The sequence below is a fragment of the Pteropus alecto genome, unplaced genomic scaffold (genome assembly GCF_000325575.1).
Source record: "Pteropus alecto unplaced genomic scaffold, ASM32557v1 scaffold20, whole genome shotgun sequence".
Classification (NCBI taxonomy): domain Eukaryota; kingdom Metazoa; phylum Chordata; class Mammalia; order Chiroptera; family Pteropodidae; genus Pteropus; species Pteropus alecto.
In genome coordinates, this window is record NW_006436298.1 from 24908899 (window position 1) to 24929712 (window position 20814).

The 20814-nt window shown below is 36.8% G+C and overlaps 1 protein-coding gene across 3 annotated transcripts in view; it reads left to right on the forward strand.

Annotated features, from left to right (window-relative positions):
- The first annotated feature begins 6 nt into the window (after positions 1-6).
- Positions 7-20814, forward strand: part of RHOBTB3 (Rho related BTB domain containing 3) — a 59994-nt gene continuing 39186 nt past the window's right edge. For all 3 annotated transcript variants that reach the window (XM_015590485.2, XM_025047755.1, XM_015590483.2), the window contains exons 1-5: positions 7-21; positions 200-425; positions 5230-5416; positions 15437-15591; positions 18732-18843. In XM_015590485.2, the coding sequence (XP_015445971.1) occupies positions 20-21; positions 200-425; positions 5230-5416; positions 15437-15591; positions 18732-18843 (682 nt within the window). In that variant the 5' untranslated portion in view covers positions 7-19. The remainder of the gene's footprint in view (positions 22-199; positions 426-5229; positions 5417-15436; positions 15592-18731; positions 18844-20814) is intronic.

Genomic DNA, 20814 nt, shown 5'->3' on the forward strand with positions numbered 1-20814 from the left:
TGCCCTTGGCCTTGGGATCATGTACGTACACGCCGCGGTCCTGCCATTGTCTCTGCCCCGTCGCGTTGGGGGCGCCCCAGGGCGCGGGGCTCGTGGCCACCCGCGCCGCGCGCCGCCCCCGCGCTTCCTGTCCGGATTAAAGTGCTGCTCGCGCTGACCACGCGCCTCTGCTCCCCTCGCCCCGCTCTCTGCCGTGCAGGTCCATTCACATCGTGGCGCTGGGGAACGAGGGGGACTCCTTTCACCAGGACAATCGGCCGTCGGGGCTCATCCGCACTTACCTGGGGAGAAGCCCGCTGGTCTCAGGGGACGAAAGCAGCTTGTTGCTGAACGCGACCAGCACGGTCGCGCGTCCCGTGTTCACCGAGTATCAGGCCAGCGCGTTTGGGAATGTCAAGCTGGTGGTCCACGACTGTCCCGTCTGGGTAAGGGGCGGCAGCTGCTCTGTGATGAGGCTGACGGAGCTTTCCTTTCATTTTTCCCTTCCTCCTCCCTACTTTTCCTCTTTCATGAATGTGAAGTGTCCGGGACACTTGGGTACAGTTTTCGAACATTTCGGCGTAAATCTTTGGTTCTTTGTTTCATCAGGCGGGGAGCAGCCCAGTCAGAACACTTAGAAGGCAGAAAGCCCCAGTGGGAAAGTGGAGCGCTTACTCTTCACGACTGTGGGTTGTCCCTTGGTAGACGCTGACAATTGAATGTGCCAACCCCAAGAGACGGGGTCACTAAGTTTCACCAGCAGAGAGCAATGGGTTTTGTTTTGTTTTGTTTTGTTTTTTAATGCCTAAGAATCTGTGAGTGATAGTGTAATATTAGTATTCTAAAAATAAAGCCCTATGAAGACTCAACATAGGCAAAAATACATTTCACTGGGGCAGTTCAGAAATAGGACCGACCGCTGGAAAGGAGGGGAAAAGACAGGGACTGAGAATTAATTTTAAAAAGCTCATTTATATTATTATTTGCCTTTGAAAATTTTTAGTTTTTAATTTTAATAATGCACATGCCCTATTAATCATTTGTTCTTAGTGATTCATAAATCAGAAATGATATTACGAATACAGCTTGGAATTTTTTAAAGCTTTAAAATTTTCAATAATTGACAAATTGTAATTACGTCGATATATTCTAGTCTAATTCTTGAGTGTTTGATAAAAGGAGAAAGGAATCTACTTGACACAAATGTTTTCCATACACAATAACATCATATTTTGAATGTTTTCATTCAGTCTTATTTGAAAATGTCTGATTCTTACTGGTTTTGGAATTATATTGCTGATCTTCACATATTGCTGTTACATTTTGTAACAAGAAAGTTTAGTGTCTGGAAAAGAAAATACAAGATACCATTATGTGAGATTTTTACATTTAAACAGCAATTTTTAAACTGAATAAAGGGCTGTAGGGAACTAGTACCTTTCTAAAGAAATGAATAGAATGTACATAGAAGAATTTCTTATGCAAATTTCCATATTACAGAAATAAAAGACCACTTCCTCAAATAAATTCTCCGTTAAAGGAAATTTATGTTAATACACTAAAATGAAACACAGGCCTTTGCAATTACAGGGGTGCTATTAAACTCCTAGTTATGACAGCAGTGACATTGATCATAAGCATTGATAGAGAATTTATTGGCTAGAGTCCATTCCAGCAAATGAAGCACTTCTTTTAACTGATCATTTCATTGTGAACGATGTTACAGTCTAAAAACTTAACAGTTCTACATCAAGTTGAACAAATGTTGAATGAGTAGAGGAAATAAATCGAGGGAAAATAAAATAAGCTGAATTAGAATATTAGGATTACCTTTTACATTTTTTCTTGGAGCTGTTAATTCCCCTTTATGTTGTTAATTTAGCAAAAAAATGATACTGTGATCCCCTACATTGTAGTAAATGAATCTTCCAAATAGATTAAAATAAGCCCCAGCAGTCTGGACTTTTCCCATATACTCATTGTTATGTTTTATTATGCTAATCACCTTTTGTTTGATTAGACTCTGGCCCTGTTTAAGGCATTGAGTTTGTAACCAGTTATAATTTTCCAGGTTGTAATGGTCTTCAGACATAGTAGAATACAGTTACAATGTTTCTCTTTATAAGGTGTTTTTCTCTTGGTGGTAAAAATCCCATCAGAGATATCAAAGTTGATTGCATTCATCAGCTGATATTTGGCATGTACTGAATCAGAATATTAAATATAGCAGAGCAGATAGAGCACAGGTTTTGATATAAGAAGGACCTGATTTCAGATCCCCACATTACTACTTGTGGAGATTCCTTGGTAAGTCACTTGTCCTCTCTTAGCCTATTTTCCTTATGTATAAAATAAACAATAATTTCTTCTTCCTAGAGCTGTGTTGAAGAGTAAATGACATAGTACATGTAAAGTTTTTAATATAGAGGCTGTCATATAGTAGGTACTCAATAATAATAGAGTATTTATTACAACTTTAGTATAGCCGTGTATTATCTAAGCAAAAGTAAAGTTTTCCCATCATTCATGATTTACACAAATACAATACATTGAGCCAGCAGTGTTAGTAGGTGTTGTATTTGTAGCCCCACAAATCAGGTAAAATACAATTGTTGTTTTGCTGTAAAACTTCAGATTATTTTTTAAAAGATGAATTTTATACTCCAAATGTGGCTCCAAGCCTTGTGTTGCATAACCTCCTAGAGGAAATCCTGGAACTGATTTACAAGGGGTAGGAGAATTTGATTTCCTTCATATTTCTAGAAACCAGTGGAGCATTTTCTCTGACATAGTTTGGGAAGAAATGTGGTGTTGTTTCCTTAGAGTTGGAATGAGATAATTGGGCTTCTCTTTTCTAGTTTAGTTTTCTTCTGTCGATCTGTAGCTTTACTTTGGATCCTTGCCATATATAAATTGACACTTTTAAATAAATGTGCTTCACATTCATTTTATGTAGCTCTTTATTTAGTATGTCTCTCTCTGAAACCCACCCCCCCTTTTTGGGTGCAGTTATATTATTATTTCATTTCTAGATCTTTTTCTGTTTACTTAAAATATTCCATAAGAAGTGGTGATTTGTGCACAGTTTACTTGTGCAGGGTTTGAAGCTCTGATTTGTATTAAAAATAAAATTATTTATATGTCTTTATATCCTCCACACTACAGTATTGATGATGCTAAAACCTGTTTATTTTCTCATGACATTTTACCTCAGATGTTTTCCCCTACCTTCCACATCTCTCCATCAACTCTGGAATTATGAACTATTTGGAATGCAAAGAGCAGTTACTTTGATTTATTCTCTCAGAGTTAAATGACTGCTTAATATTGGTCCCACTTATGTTTAGTTTTGTATCCATTCCTCTGACGTTGCCCTCTTTCTTTGTTATACTTATATACCCCATTGTACTTGTATACTTTGAGCTTGGATACTATAACAGATACAGTTGGAACTGAATGGGTTTTGTGGTTTGGGATTTGGAAATTAGCATAGAGCTCTGCTGGGAAGCTTTCACATTTTCTTGGTCTTTGTACAACTTCACTTCTCCCCCCTCTTACACCCTCTACTGAGTGCAAGAGTTTGTACTTCATATTCCCACAGTTTGCCCTCTTTTTTTGGTTCTTTTAATCTTCCTTTAAAAATGCTCTATCCTACTTTCAGTAGGGTATTCATATCTAAAAATTCTGTAATTCTTGGTAGGTACTCTGAGTGCACGTGTAAGAAATGGTTGGGTTGGGAGAGTATAGGGAATTGGGAAAGGCTTTGCTGGGGGTGGGGAGGTACTGGTAAAAAGCTCTCTGCAAAAGAGCATTGCTGTATAACACTTATCCAGAATCTTCCATCATAAGATAAAAAAGCTGACATGCGCACACAGATCTTGATTGATCAATTCAAACACTATTGGCCCTGTTTTAGACGCATTTCAAAGTGCAAACTTTCATAGCCCAACAGTGTTTGGATCTATTAGCCAGGTCTAGCTATATATTGTCTGTCTGTCTTTCTTCTTTCCTTCCTTCCTTCCTTCCTTCCTTCCTTCCTTCCTTCCTTCCTTCCTTCCTTCCTTCCTTCCTGTCTGTCTCTGTCTTCTCTCTCTCTCTCTTCTGTCTCTCTCTCTTTGTCTCTCTCTCTCCTCCCTCCATTCCTCCCTCCCTCCCTTCCTTCCTTCCTTCCCTCCTTTTCTTTCTTTCTTGGAGTTGAAGGGTGGCAGTTTCCAATAAATCTTTATTCACAAAAAAACAGGCATTGGGCCAGATTTGCCTGCATAGCTGTCTATTTTCTTAATCTAACTTTATTACATCCTAGAAATGCATACTAAAGGCCACATGAAAGGATAATGATTAATAATTAACTAGACTATGAAATCTACTCATGCATATTTAGCAGTGATATTAAGATAAAGATATTTTCTTTATACCACTTTATACAGAATCTTTGAAAAATATTTTAAAAATATTAAAGCACTAAATTTTAAGGAGTAGGGTCTGTAATAAATTACTTGGCCCCAATTCTAAATATAAATATTATTAACTGTAGCACAAAAGCGAAGATCTCAAAACTGGAAAGATTTATGTTGAATTTTTAATTTATATGAGCAAAATACATGAATTGCCAATATATTCCTTACCATTTTAACACCTTATAATACACAGTATTTTTTATTGAAGCACCACCCCATGCACATGCTGTATACACTGTATGCATGCAGTCTGTCCAAAGGATACATAAAGTTGAAAAAGTATCTGAATTTTGAAAATATGGATAAAGTATATGGAACTCCACGGAATTCACAGTGCATTACAATTCAAAACACTGAACAGTCCTGCAGTGTATAATTGGGTCACGGAAAATCCTTTGAAGCTTCCTTACTCATACTGATGCTTTTGCATCTAATGTATAGTGTTAAATTTTTGAAATTACTAGGTGATAAAAATAAGGTTTAATTTTAAAACAAAGTGCTTATTTTTAAAAACAAATATTAAAAATGCTTACTTAATTTCATTGGACTCAGAAAGTCTCTAGCTCTTCTATTTATCCACGTAGTTGTCTAGGCCAAGTGAATAAATAAAAAGTAAAAAAGTAGACTTCAAACATGTTAAATTTCATGTACTTTTTAGTTACTTTTATTAAATAAAATTCTTTATTCCAAAAGTTGAAATATAGATAGCAAAAAAATTAAACTAAAATGTTATAGTTTATTTCATGATTGATTTGAAGACAGACTAAAGATTGCTCTTTGCATTTTGGTTTAGGACATTTTTGACAGTGATTGGTACACGTCTCGAAATCTAATTGGGGGCGCCGACATCATTGTGATCAAATACAGTGTAAATGACAAGTTTTCATTCCACGAAGTGAAGGATAATTATATTCCAGTGATAAAAAGAGCATTAAATTCAGTTCCAGTAATCATTGCTGCTGTCGGTACCAGACAAAATGGTAAGTATTTAATTTTCTTTTTTATGATGAGAGTACAGGTACCAAATTAATTTTAAATAGACCTAAGTTTATTAATATTTAATATTTTATTTCAAGGAAAAAAATGACTGGATTCAAATGCCAGCTATTATCATTGGATATGATAATGAGGAATCAAAAGTATTGCAAACTTCTGCTATGATTCTGATGGGTAAAAAATTGTCTTCTAAATTACTCTTCTACAGACGTGAAGGAAGTCAGTAACTGTGTTCTTTTGACATAGGAGAGGTATTAGATGACTCTGAGCCCTAGAAAACTTTTCGATCATCTAAAGCAGCAATCTCCAACCTTTTGGCACCAGGGACCGGTGCTCCTATGAGAATCTAATGCAGGATGATCTGAGGTGGGGCTAAGGTTGTGATGCTAGCTCTGGGGACCAGCTGCAAATACAGATGAAGCTTAGCTAGCTCACTAGATGCTAACCTGCTGTGCAGCCCAGTTCCTAACAGGCCACGGACCAATACTGATCCGCAGCCGGAAGTTGGCGACCCCTGATCTAAAAGTCTATCCATTTAGGAAGGCCAGATTGTCCACATAAGGATGTGGGTTTAGGAGCAGAGTTTTTAGGTAGATAGCAATGAGTGAGCTGAATACACTGACAACACCTCTTAAGAGGAAGAGTTGTTTACTCCATAGCTGATGGACTAACTTGGTTCAGTAAGTTTCAGTAGTTGCTGGTATGCTCCTGACCTTTGATTCATGAGATATTTTTTTAGCAAGTTTTTTTATATGAGGTAAATATTACACCCACCCACCACCTCTATTTACATGGACTTTTTATAAGCAGTTTCCATTTATGCAGACTCATTTTACGTGAGTCTTTAGATCAAGGCATTATTTCCACCTTTAAGATTAATTATATTAAACGGAATTTTAGTGATATTTTTAATAAACTTGAAGATAATGAATAACTTACAGTTACAGAAGCCTGGAATAAATACACAATTTTAAGTTGTATCAAGACTGTTGCTTTAGCTTTGAATGCTTGCTGGAAAGAAATATGGCCAGAAGTGGTTGTACCTGGAAATATGGTTCCAACAAATGAAGAGGCATGAATTGGCATTATTAATTTATTAAATAAATTTCAAGAAGACTGTGACAATTTGTAGATGATATTAACGAATTACTGGTTGATCATGAATTAACTGAAAATGAATTCATTTAATATCTGAAACCCATCCTGCTGATGAATATGACAGTGACCTTGAACCAGTTTCATTCACTGCAGAAAATATTTACAAAGCTCTTCAATTGGCCACAATACTGGAAACTGAAATTCTAGATATTGATCCAAATAGCCAATGAGCCTTAAAGTTTTGAAAAGTTATTTAAAAATTTTGCAGTGAATATTGAAGAATTTATGAAAACTTAGCAAAAGATGGGGTTGGAAAAAGATCATCCAAAAACATAAACATAAATGATGAAACCAAAGTAATTCTAAATATTTCAAGCTATAAAGACAGTGACTAAAAAAAGAGTGATTGCTTTAGATTACAGTACAGACACCGTCAGCAAATAAAATTTATTTTGTTTTCTCTGAATTTTCATTATCCTTTTTTTGAAAATATGTGAAAGAAATATTTTTGTGACTTACATTGGCCTATTTCTTTAGCTGACTCTTTTTACACAGTTTTCTTCCACATTAAAAAGTGTGGAATGGATAATCTGCGTAGATCGAGGGATAGGTGTATGTATTATTGCCAAATCTCAGGGCCAACTCAAAATTCATTTAGTGGTATTTTATAGTTCTTAGTGGTATTACCTCAGTGAAGCTGTCTATGAAATTTTATTTTTATTTATTTATTTTTGTACTTTTTATTGTGGTATATAGCAAAGTAAAAGATGTGAAGTTTACTAATCTTAGAGTGCAGCTTAGTGCATTTTTACATTTGTATATACTCATACAACCATCACATAGATCAAGATATAGAACATTTGCAGCTCCTCAGAAGGCTCTCTCATGCCTTTTCCCAGTTAATAACACCCCTCCCCAGAGGTAACTGCTATTCTGAGTTCTAACAACATAGATTAGTTTTACCTATTCTTGGACTTCATACAAATGGAATTATACAGTTTGTAGTGTCTGGTGTCTGACTAATTTCAGTTAGTGTAATACTTTTGAGATTCGTCAATGATGTGCTTATCTGTAATTTGTTTTTATTGCTGCATATTATTCTTTTGTATGAGTATTCTGTAATTTATCCATTCTCCTTTTGATGATGCTTAGGTTGTTACCTAGGAGTAAGATTGTCGAGTCATAGGGTAGGTATATGTTTATCATTAGTAGATACAAATAAAGCAGATTTGATCTTTTTTTGATTCCATATTCCCTCTATTTCCCTATGTTTCTTTTTATTCCTGGCCATAATTCTTGAAAGAGTCGTCCACACTACCTCATTCCACTTTCTGACTTCCCATTCATTCTTCAGTCCACTACAGTCTGATTCTGATTTTTACAGTTACAATGAGGTTGCTCTCAGGATTGCCAGGTTATATGCTCGCCAAATTTAATGCATTTCAATAATAGTTCTTTTTTTGAAATTATTCAAACATACCTCTTCCTTCTTTTAATAAAGCTACTCTTTCTCAGTTGTTTTAATTCTCTATCTTCTTTACTGGTCCCTCCAACTACCCCTCCCCACCCCGCCTCCCACACACACACCTTATACACATACATCAGCATATCCTATAGTTATTGCCCAGAGTTCCATCCTTTGACTTCATCTCTTCTTGCTGTACACTCTGACTATAAACCCACTAATCTCTTGCCCTGATGATTACCTAGTCTGTTTCTCTGGCTCCAGACTCTCTCATAACCCATAGCTCCACAGACATCATCTTCCTCTCTCCACCGATTTCTCTGTCTTGGTGAATGATGCCAAACCTATCCATTCACCCAAACTAGAATTATCCGACCCAGCTTTCTCTCCCATTTCCCATATCCAGTTGACTAAGAAACTATTTTGATTTAAAATTTTAAGTAAAACTCATTGAGTCCTCTTCACCTTCACTGGATTTCAGATCCTCGTCATTTAATTATCTGTCATAGTGACCTTCTTTTCGGTCTCCTAAAGGGGCAGTTCCAGATTTTGTTGCATCCGAAACTTACACAATTTTAGAGGTTTTTTGTGAGGGGAAAAAGAACTCCAAAAATTATAGATACATATATATATATATATATATAAGTGAATGTTTATTTAGAAAGAGAAGAGAAAGCAAAACAAATTACAAACCTGAAAAGGCTGTCAAATACTACAAACATAAAAAGTGTTTCTATTATTTAACAGCTTGACACTTTAACTTTTCTTATATTTTTTGGGCTTCATAGTCATTGATCATCTTCATATGATAACCATTTTTTAATATTTTCTATGGAGAGAAGAAAATGATAATCAGTTTTCTTCCAGCATATTTCTTCACTCTCCACATTGGTCTGGGCACTATAGTTTGTGTTGCGTTCGTTCATCTTTCAGCTTGGCATCTTTGTGTCATGACACCAAATAAATCAGCACAGTGGGTGCCAGAAGCATTCCTAAAGGCCATTTCATGTACGAGGACGCTTAACAGTACAAGGAAATGACTGCAAACTACAAGTAATATCTCACTAAACCTAAATTTAAAGTCCTCTTAGCATGATCCTCAAAATGCCTATGAAGTGAATGGGAAGAGACATTGGTCTTAACCACTGTAATTAAACTATCTTATTTTGCAAATTTTACAAAAGCATATGACCATGTGATAGAATCTATTGATCAGGTTCTTCCTAGGGCTTTGGGAAGGACCCACAAGAAAAGGGCTGAGGCTTAAGCTTTATCAGCTTCATGGAAAATTGGCCTCTCCTCTTCTCTTCCTGCTTTGCCTCTTTCTGAAATAAATCTTCTCATGATAATCATCCTAGAATACAAATCAGATCATGACACTCAATACTTTAAATTCTTTAGGAACTTTCTGTTTTCCTAACTTTCATTTGCAAAATTTCAAACCTGAGAAAATTGACAAGAACCGCCCAAATTTCTCTCTCTCCCTCTCCCTCCCTCCCTCTCTCTCTCCCTTTCCATTCCTCTCCTCAGGGATATAGCAGCTTTTGCCAACTCCCCTTTCTTAGTCTCATGTCCCAGCTAGACTACACAACACACGCACACACACACACACACACACACACACACACACACACCTCTCATTTGAACCATTTGAAAGTAAATTGCAAACATTATGGGATTTTTTCAATCCTAATTATTTAAGCCTGTATCATTTAAGAACAAAGCCATCCTCTTATTAATTGTAATGCAATCATTACTCAAGAAATGTAATTATTATCTATTATACTTCTATTTAAAATATAATTTTTATTCACATTTTCCCAATGGTTCAAAGATGTTTTGTTTTTTAATCCAGGATGAAATTAAGGACTACACATTGCATTTAGTTGTCATGTCTTTCTAGTCTCTTTTAATCCAGAATGGTCCCAGCCTTTTTGGGGGAGTGGGGAAGAGAAGGAGGTGTCTTTCATGACATTAACATTTTTAAAGACTCCAGGCCCGTTATTTTGCACAATTCCTTCAGGTCTGATAACTGTGGTTGCATAATAGTGATTTTTTAAGTCATTTCTTCTACACTTATTAGTATTCTCTGTAATTAGAGCTTTCCCTTCTTTCTGCTCCCATATTTTTTTTTTAAGAATCATTGTGATTCATGGATTTGCTCTTTAAATTCAATATTTTATAATCTATTCTTCTCATTATTCTTTCTGATGCTCAAATTACCCCAAATTTGCCCAGAGGCAGCCTCTCTGAGTTAGCTCCAATTAATTTTTGAGTCCTCCTGATTTTCTGACACAAGATGTTCCAAGGCTCACCTTAGACTTTGCTGGCCTCTGCTCTGGAATCAGTCATTTTTCCAGGAAGCTCTGGTTCTTCATAGTGAGTAATGATATTTGGGAACCAAGATCTGGACTGTAGGGGTAGTCATTATTTTAGGTGTCATGGCTTCTAGGCCCTTTCATTGGAGAGAGCCATATACACACACAAAAGTGTATATATGTGTGTATATATACGTGTATATATATATATATATATATACTTTTGTGTGTGTATATGGCTCTCTCCAATATATACACACACACACACACACACACACACATATATACACACACACGTTTTTTTGTGTGTGTGTGTGTGTGTGTGTGTGTGTGTGTCAGGGGAGGTTACATCTGGCTGTGTCCATCTTTTGTCCTACACACACACACATATACACACACACACGTTTTTTACATACATATATGTATATATTTATATAAAAATTATGGGTTCCCATCCATTGATGCCTCTATTCCAATCCAGTATTTGTATTTTACTTCAATAATTTCCACTGTAAAGTCTTACCTAAAATACAAGGTGCTTCGTGTTATAGCGCCTGACTACTTCTAGAACTTTGTTGGACACAATCCTCTCTGCTTTATATGCCCATCACACTGAACTACTTGAAGAACTTGATGTCTTTTTTTAGATCTGGGAAAGTTCAACTTTCTGACTTCTTCAGATATCACCTTCCCTCCATTCTCTGTTCTCTTACTTTGAGACTCTTACTAGACTGATTTGAAACTTCTGGATCTCTCCTCCTTTTCTCTTTTAAATTTCTTATCTTTTTATTTGTCTCTGTTGGATTATGGGAGAATTTCTTGTGGTTTTTGTTGTCGTGTTGTTGTGGTGGTGGTGGTGGTTGTTTTCCGGCTCACAAATTAGTTCCATTGGGCCCATTCTGCCCTTTGCTTTATTTTTCTTGTTTTGACAGTTTTCATATCCAAGATCTCTAATTGATTTTTTTTCATAATTGCTTGTTTTTGTTTTAAGGATGTAAATACTTAAAAAAAAAAAAAAAACCTGCCAATTAATTATACTTATTTTAAGATTCTGTTTCGAATGGTCTATTAAGTCTGGAGGGGGGCATTATAAGTCTTTCCATTCGATGAGCTTTTATTTCATAGATGCTTCTCAAATGTTGGATGATTCTTAATTTACCTAGTTTTGCAGTTGAGATTCCCTGTTGGATGGATGCCTTCCTCTTCCTCCCACCCGCTCTCTGGAGTGGGCGTGGGAATGGGAGTACACACAGGATCTGCAGGCCCAGCCACTATCACTGGGGTGTTCCAGCTCATCTTCAGGTGGTTGCCCTTGGGCCTCTTCCTTTCCCCCACCCCCATCACTGAGCAGTGAGCATGCCTGATGTTGCCACAGCGCAGTACTTGACGTCCCACCTGGACTCTGAGCTTTAGATTTCCTCTTTGGTCCTGTGCCAGCTACCTTCAGCCTCTCAGGCACTCCTACCATCTGATAAGAATCTTTCTTCTGATTTTTGAGTAGTGCTGCATATGCACATCTCCCTTCCTTGTTCCCTCTCTTCCTCCTTCCCCCATCCCTCCCATTTTTCCTTTTCCCCTCCTTCCTTCTCTTTATTTCATCATTTCATGATTTGACAGGAAGAAGACATTGCACTGTGATCTTAGCTTGCCATCTTGAAAGTGGAAGTAAATGTGTTCCTTTTTTTTTTTTCCTCACATCCAGGCCTCTGCATATGCTATATCGTCTGATTGGAGTGCCCCTTTGCATACCCCCGTCATACCTGCATAGCAAATTCATATTTGTCCTTTAAATTATTACCTCTTTTATGAAGCCTTCCGTAATCTTCCAGGCAGAGTTAATTTTCTCTCTTTTGATCCCATGGTTGATTTTGTACGCCTTTATTTTAGCACTTATTATGTTATAATTGTTTGCAGTCATGTCTGTCCTGGCTCAATTGACTATAAATTTCTTTTATCTGTGTGTACCTATATCCCTAGTACTTGAAATATGGTAGGTGCTTAATAAACATTTGTTCAATAAGTGATTAAACGGTTTTATGAATGACATACATAAGTGAAAAAAATCAGTTTTACCAAGACTAAATTAATTTACCCTGTAGGATATCACAGTGTAATTACGAAGCTAAATCTAGCTGTTCAACTCAAGGATATTTATTGTCCCCCTCCCCTGCCAGTCCCTTGGAATACATGGAACTGCTAGGTGTTCTGGTAATTCCTCTCTTGATCTCTTTAGAATTAATTCAGCAAACACAATCAGTCTCATCTTTTTCCTTTGTTACACGTGTTTTGACAAACTTGACAGTGTGTATCTTCATCATTCTTGGCTCTGAATAAATTTTTGGCTTTTACTAAATATTGAATCTGTCTTTAAAGAAGAAATTTTTTTCCAAATATGCCTAGGGTGTATTCATAGCCTTCAGCTTCTGAAAATTGGCATCCTGTCATCTTATCTTTTTGAATATCTGATAGAGCCTAGTACATTGCTAGGCTAGTATTCTTAAAAGGATTTCTAAAGTTTCAAGCATAGGCAACAATGTCAGAATCACTCTACAGGTTCTCAAAGCCACTGCTTGAGGAGATGCCATTCATTTGAATTCCAGAGTTACACTGTGTTCACTTTAAAATAGACATTTTGTGATAACACCTTAAAAGACAATATATAAGAAAAACAGAAAACTATAGTTTTAACTAGAAACATAACACTCTGATTCACAGAGTCCCTGTGACCCTGGAATAGGCTCACAGGAGGGAGCTTCTGAAGAAGGCACCATAGTTCAAAATTATTTTGGGTCCTCTGATTGTTCCTGATGAAATGTTCCATGAATATTTATGTAGTACGTAAGTGTTTTGTTGGTTCTTCTACCCAACACATAATGACTAGGCGTTTTTCCTTTTGGGTGTGTGTGAACAAAAAGAAATGTCTTCTGTGACATAGAGGCAATATGAGGCTTGGCTATAAGGAGGCACTTTCTAGGCGTGTGTGCCAGTAGGATGCTCATGGCTGCTCACAATGGAAACCCCGCTCAGCCGGATTAAACCTACAGTTACGTTTAATCAAGGTTATTTGTTAAAGATGATTTTACATTATGTTCACTTAATTTTTCACTTGAAATACTACTGACTTTGCTTGATTTTTGTGTAGAAATAAAGTTTAATAAGATGATCTGCCTACTCACCCCATTCCTTCAACATAAGGAGAGCTTTGTAGACATAAGAAGGCCTCTGTCTTCAGAAAATCAAAGGCACTGTTTATGAAGGTTTTGTAAAGAATGTGAGATACCAATGTGTTATTTTTCAAGATAGGCTAAATTCTGTATGAAAACTTTATTTGCTCCAAGCCTAAAATGATCTTAGAAAAAGTAAATGTAAAAACTCAGAATTTATGGCATAATGTAGAGAATCTGGGCTTAATTTGCAAATCACTATCTGTTTGGAATCAGTAATTCTTAACCCAAAGTAAATTTTTCTTTTATTTTTTTGATGTCCCATTATCACTTGGAACAAGTAACAGTTTTATTGTTTCTCCATCTCTAACATACAAGGAGACTTGGGCAAGTCATAGCCTCTGTGAACCTCAGTTCTCTCCTCTATAAAACGAGGATGTGAATGTGTACATGGTTTCTGAGCTCTAAAAGCTTTCAATGAAGCTAAAATTATCTAAGTCATCTATGCATGCATACACACGTATAGTTACATACATATTATGCACGCGCACTAAATATCCTTGCTATATACCCTATACATACATATATGTGCTCCATCCACATACAGTTCACTGGTACGAAGTTTGTTGTGTATGCTATGGGGAGTTGCCCAAATGCCCTTTCAGGGCCTTTGTACTTTCTCAGTGACTGGGCTTGTTGGCTGCTGATGGTGTACAACTGGGTCCTCCAGGCATTATTCTCTGCTGATAGAAGCTGCTTGCCCAGTTATGCCCCCTCCACAGAGGCAGGTCTCCTCTAATTAGTGATAGATTGAGGACTACAAGGGTCCAGCTGCCTTCCCAAATGGGGAACCATTCTAAAGGCCATCTAAGTTCCAGAGCCTCCTGTAGGATCAACTGAGGGCTCTGTTGCAACTACATTGCAGTTTGAATTTTTCCTCTGCCCAGTCCTACCTCCCTCACTCCTGCAAAGAGTTGTTCCCAAGATCACTCCCCAAGTAAACCTGCACACCAATCTCTGTCTCAGAGTTTGCTTCCCAGAGAAGCCAACCTACAATAATATGCATTTCCAGAAATGAATTTACCCTCTTTTGACTTGGCTGCCTTTGAACAATGACATATCTGATGTTTTGGTGTGAAACAAAACAAAGCTAGCTGACAAGTATAGAGTTGAACATACATTTTTAGACTTATTAAGGAGTGTTGCCACCTTATTAAGGCTTATCTGCCACCTTCCTAGTCATAGCTCTGTATGTGGTACAACCATGAATATTGGGACAGTTCACATTTTGAGTAAATACTTTTATTCCTTCAGTTTTTTTATTTTTTAATCTTGAAGAAAAAGATAAAGAATTATTGAATTTCCTCTGCAATTGAATGCTGTAGAGTCTAAAATTGTCATGTCTGGATTAATAAGAATATACTTTTTATGAAATCTACAAAGAGAGTGGCAATTTTGCAGCCTTGCAAATTCAGATCAAATTGAGGATTCTATTAAAATAAAAGTATAACATCTATTCAAACTTGGTGAATATATTTAAAGTTTATCAAACACAAAAAAAGAGTCAACCCACTGTCTTCCATGGTTTCTATGGGTAATCAAGTTGTTAAATTTTTATTGCTACCCAGGATGTCAGGGTTGTATAAAAGGAAGCAGACTGGCCATTAGTGGCTCAGTGGTCTAACTACTGCATTAGCCTTTGTAATATCCATTCACCTACTTCTAAATTCTTCTATTTTATAAAATACTTTTTCTTGCAGGTAAGCATGTTTATTTTAGAGTCCTTTCTATTATCATTGACACTTTTTATTCAGAGTCTAGTGGGTTGTGGATGTACTAAATACCCTTGAACCGTGGTTCTGAAGTAAGCTCTTAATTTGTTTAATGTTCAGATCATCTATGTACATTATTCTCCTGTTTAAATTCAAAGCTCTTTGTTGTTCACATTCATTTTCTCAGAAGAATTACCTTGCACATGCCCACTATGTACCTCGGACAGAGGGAGCTGTGTCAGTACGACAGAAGGGATCCAACTTGCTAAAGAGCTAGGAGCCACCTATCTGGAACTGCACAGCCTTGACGACTTCTACATAGGAAAATATTTTGGAGGCGTGGTGAGTGGAAATACTTGTTACATAAATTAAAGTCATCTGTCAGGTTGGCTTCTTAACTGTTTTCCAGAACTTCAGTTTAGAACTTTAGTTTTAAAAGCATGATTCGTTTTAACCTTGAAATAAAATGAGAGAAATAAAATGAGAGTAAGTAGAAAAAAGGTTTTTTAGAATAAAATTATAATTTTATCTTTCTCTCCAAATGAAACATTTTCTGTTATCTAGTATGATATTTGGGAATTTCCCATTTCGTGCCACTTTATTAAAGTATGTTTACTTACACAAACCTGAGATGTGAGTTTTAATAGTAATCTTTAAACAGCTTGATGAGCCTGGCAGCCTGAACCAGCAAGCCTTGAAAAGTCTCCATTTCTATCTAGTACTTGAAAAGAATACATTATTCTTCTCTATGAGTTCGGAAAGATTTCATGTACTTCTGATCTTGGCATAGCTTGAAAACGTCCAGAGGAGCTACTTATGCAGATAGGTTCTGTTGGATGTGTGGGGAGCCAGGGTTTATTGCTCTGTGGCTGTGGCATTTATTGGGTTCTGCAGGCATTTTGAGGCCAATCTTGGTACACATCACCTCCCCTATGATATTAAAACTGCATGGTCCTTGGAGAATACTGTAGAGTTGTATCATTTAAGTATTAATTGACTTTGGAACTATCTTTCCAACCCTCTAAGAAGTGACATACCTAGTAAATATCAATTAGAGGTTTAAACCAAGTAAACCCTACATTAAATAGGAGCACTTTGGACTTTTCCATCAGTTCCCCAGCTCTTCATCAAGTACACTTTCCAGTTATGCCAGAATATTCATTATGTAGGTTCATGTTGAAATGTTGATGTTTCCACAGATGGCTATAGAAATTCATTTGTTCTGGAGTTAATAAACTCCAAGTAAGAACTAAAGATAAAATAAGAACCATTAAGGGAGATAGATATAATATTGATATTATCAATGACTGAGAAACTTTTGTCTTATTTATTTATATTGATAAGTGGTGGGTAGAAAGGTAGAGAGGGCTGAAATCTAATTTTCCCTGTCAAGCAGATTATATTGCAATGGCTTAAACAAATCTTAATTTAGTTTAAGACGCTTATATTTCTCAGAAATAACTAGGGAGTTGGGGGAAAAAGATAGTTTGGTTTCATTCGTCGGGGAAGGGGCTGGTTGAGGGGCCTTTGGCCTCCTGTTCCCCTTTCAGGTTCCTGAACCTGAAATTCTCAGGATCACTCTTCCAACCCCCTAACTCTCACTTCCTCTTGTCTCTTTTTCCTCCTTCCTCCCCTTTGTTTCTCCTTGCTCCTAATCCTTGTGTTGCCGTTAGGGCTGGAGGCATGATGGGGATTGAAGATGTGTTGAAGGTTGGGAGAAAAACATGTTCCTTTTTACCTTAGCTCAAGATTTAATGACAATATGGACGTAAAATCAGAGTGATCACTTTTCAGACTCTTGGAAAGTAAAGTACAACTGAGATCTTGAGTGTAAGAAATAATGGTATTTGCAAGAATATGGGTGGAGATGATAACGTCAGAGTGAAAGGAGCATTTAAAATCTTTTGTTTAAGAGTCAGAGATGAAGAGCTGTGCAATATTACCTTTAGTCTGGGGCAAGATAGGCATGTGCCCTCAAGCATTACAGAGTCCCTTCTAGACCTCCTGCAGTTTCACCCCTCCCTACAGCAGGGCACAAGATGGTGGATCAAGGGGATGTGCCCAGTAGAGCTGATGGCCCCTTCTAGATATGCAGCATTGAATATAGTAGCCACTAGCCACATGTGCCTATTTATATTTAAATTAACAAAAAAATCAGTTCTTCAGGTGCATTCGCCATATTTTAGGAACATGTAGCTGGTGGTTACTGTGTTGATTAGTATAGATATTACAGAACATTTCCATTAGCACAGAACAGAGAGTTGTGTTGAACAATGCTGTGACCATGCTCCAAAACCAAGAACCCCAGACTTCTCTGGGTAGCTGGCTCTGAGTCTATTTCCCAGGCCTGTCTGTACAGGCCTCTTTTCTGGGTCCATCCTCCTTATGGTAGACCACATTGATGATATATGTTTCCCTGGACCTGAGAGGTAGCTGAGGGGTGACTGTGTACGAGGATTGAAGGAGGGGAGGATGGATGGAGCTTGCTTATGTAGGCATGGAGGTTTACTTGTATGTACAAACCTCCTTGAGGATGAGTGATAGAGCAGTGGGTGAGAAGAGAAGGGACAGTCTTGGGGTCCAGGAGTTAGGAACTAGCTCTACCTGTGCTGCATGGAGAACTGGGAGAATTTAAATTTGAACCTGGCTTTCCAGGCTTTTACGATGATATATTTGTCAAAGCAGAATATCTTTTATATAACAGTTTCCTTGATTTATATCATTTAATATTGAGGTATATGGTACCTGGACCTTCATTTGTACTTTTGCCCCAGGCCTTACAATGTAAAGCACAGGCCTGGAGCTGTGTAAGTACATGTGGTTAAAATTTTTAATTTATAAAATAAAGGATGTATTTCAAAGTAATTTATTCAGGGAAGAAATAGAGCACATGTAAACTTCCCTAAGTGATATGAGCATATGTGACATAGAGCCAGATCTGTTCCTTCCTTGACTTTCTCTAATATTAACTACTGTGGTTGGCCTTGGGAGGGTTATTGACAGTCACACAATTATATTGCTTGGTTTTCTTGATCATTCAGTTCCTTCTTGAATGGGTAGTTTATTTATTGACAGTCACACAATTATATTGCTTGGTTTTCTTGATCATTCAGTTCCTTCTTGAATGGGTAGTTTATTTATTGACAGTCACACAATTATATTGCTTGGTTTTCTTGATCATTCAGTTCCTTCTTGAATGGGTAGTTTATTTATTGACAGTCACACAATTATATTGCTTGGTTTTCTTGATCATTTCAGTTCCTTCTTGAATGGGTAGTTTATTTATGTTTAGACAAAGCACAATCTGTTTGACTTGATCCATTTTTTTTTTTATCGAAAACATTGTTTAAGAGTTTGCTAAAGCTTATGTTTAGATGTTACTGGCGTTAAAAACATTTGGCAAATATGATTTGGGGTACAAATAATCATGTCAGATACATAATTTTGTTAGACTTTTAATTAAAATTTGATTCATGTTTTAGTTGGAGTATTTTATGATTCAAGCCTTAAATCAGAAGACAAGTGAGAAAATGAAGAAAAGAAAAATGAGCAACTCATTTCATGGAATTAGACCACCTCAGCTTGAACAACCAGGTGCATTTATTAGCCAATGCCTAGACATTCAGTTGATATTTATTATAGATCATTTCACAAGTCTTAGAGCAATTGTTCTCTAATTTGAGTATGTTTAGGACTCACCTGGCATTCTGATTTGTAAATCTTGATAGAGCCTATAATCTGCTTTTTAAATAAGCTTCCCAGGTGATTCTGAAGCAAATGGTACTTGGACCACATTTTGAGGACTATTGTCTTAAAAACTTGAACATACAGATTCTTAAAAATAGTGTGTGGTATGGAGAGCTGTTCTAGATTGTAGTCTAAAATGAGAAACAAAACCAAATGCAGTGCATGAACCCTGACTGGATAAAAGATGTTCTTGGGACAGTTGGGTAAAATTTTAATATGGACTGGAAATTAGATGATATTGTAGAATCATTTATACGCATGATAATGCTCATGTGGTTAATAGAAGAATGTCCTTACTCTTTGGAGATGAATATGAAAGTTTTTAGAGCCAGAATATCCTGATGATTGCAGCTTACTTTTAAATGGGTCAGCAGCGTGAGTGAGTGTATAGTGTTTATCTAGAGTAAGACGAAAAATGACAAGATGTTAATAATTGCAGAATTAAAGGGAAGGATGTGTGTGTGCTCATTGCATCATTCTTTCAACCTTTTTGAAGTTTTTAAAAACGGTTCATAATATAAGGTTAGAAGAAATTAGTTAAAATTAACTTTAATAAAGTTAACATCAACTGTTATCAGGATTTTTTTGCATTTTGCCATGGAAGTAGTAGGATAGTACTCTATCCAGATTAATTTGTTATGGATATTGCTTTTTAAAGTAGGTACTTGATAAGTATTTGTTGAATTAATGAATGTAAATTAAAAATCAGGAAAATATAATTAGTAGGGGAAGTCAATTCCAGGTTTAAAAATAATGCGGATATATAGACTATAAATAATACACCCTTGGCTTTGAACTTCCTGGTCTGTAATGTAGCAAACGGTGGGGCCTTAAAATACTTGCCAGGTGTGAAGACAAGTGGGAAATAGCCAACTAAATAATGCTGATGAATAATTTCTTAGTTTTTATTAATCAAGAAGAGGAAACATACCAGTTCCTCAGAGAAAGCACAAAGCATTTCATGTCATTTAGCAGCAAAAGAAGTTTCTCCTGTGGGTCTTCATTTTGGGGCACCAGGGGACAGGGCCTTCAGGCATCCCATCAGCAAATGCAGTCTCAACTTTCTCAAGGCTGTTTCTTGTACCCTTCTGTTAGGAGAGCTGTGGGTATCACACTGAACATAACCCAGAGGGCCAGAACGATACAAGTCTGTGTATACATTCGTTCTGGTTCTGACTTGTTCTAAGCACAGATCCTGGGCTCTGGAGTACATGGCTTTTAGACTATTCTCAGCCTTTAAGTGTCTGTAAAGGTGCCTCAGGCAGTGAAGAGGAAGGTGAGTGGGGTTCATGCAGAAAGAGCCTGGCCCTCAAATTATCTTCTTATCGTTCATTTTATAGAACAGAGTTTTTGGTTTCGAATAAAGAATTTTCATTGCTAAAGAAGTTTGCATTTGACAGATTTAAGTGAGGGTATATCATTAAGCAGTCCTTCACAGATAACACTTTTCTTGGCTCAGCTTTGGATAAAATTTAGACAGCAGACTTTTTACAGTTAGGGTCTGTGTGTTGTTCGTCCTCTGTGTGTATATTCTGAATTGAATGAAGACTAATCTTTGTTAGTGATTGAACTTGGAAATGGAACATTGCATCCTCTTTTGGAAATTAGCCAAGCCTAGAGGTACTAAGGGGAAAAAGGTCATTCTGGGGAGGTATGTAGTTTTACTAGGAGGAAAAAAATACTAATTTTACTAACAAAATATAGTGGTCAAGATGGGTTCAAACAATAGAGTCCAAGACTCTGAGCCCTGGCTTTGAGAAGTTGCAGTTTTAATAGTTTATCCCTCCACCTCTACTTCCAGTCCCAGGAGGAAGAGAA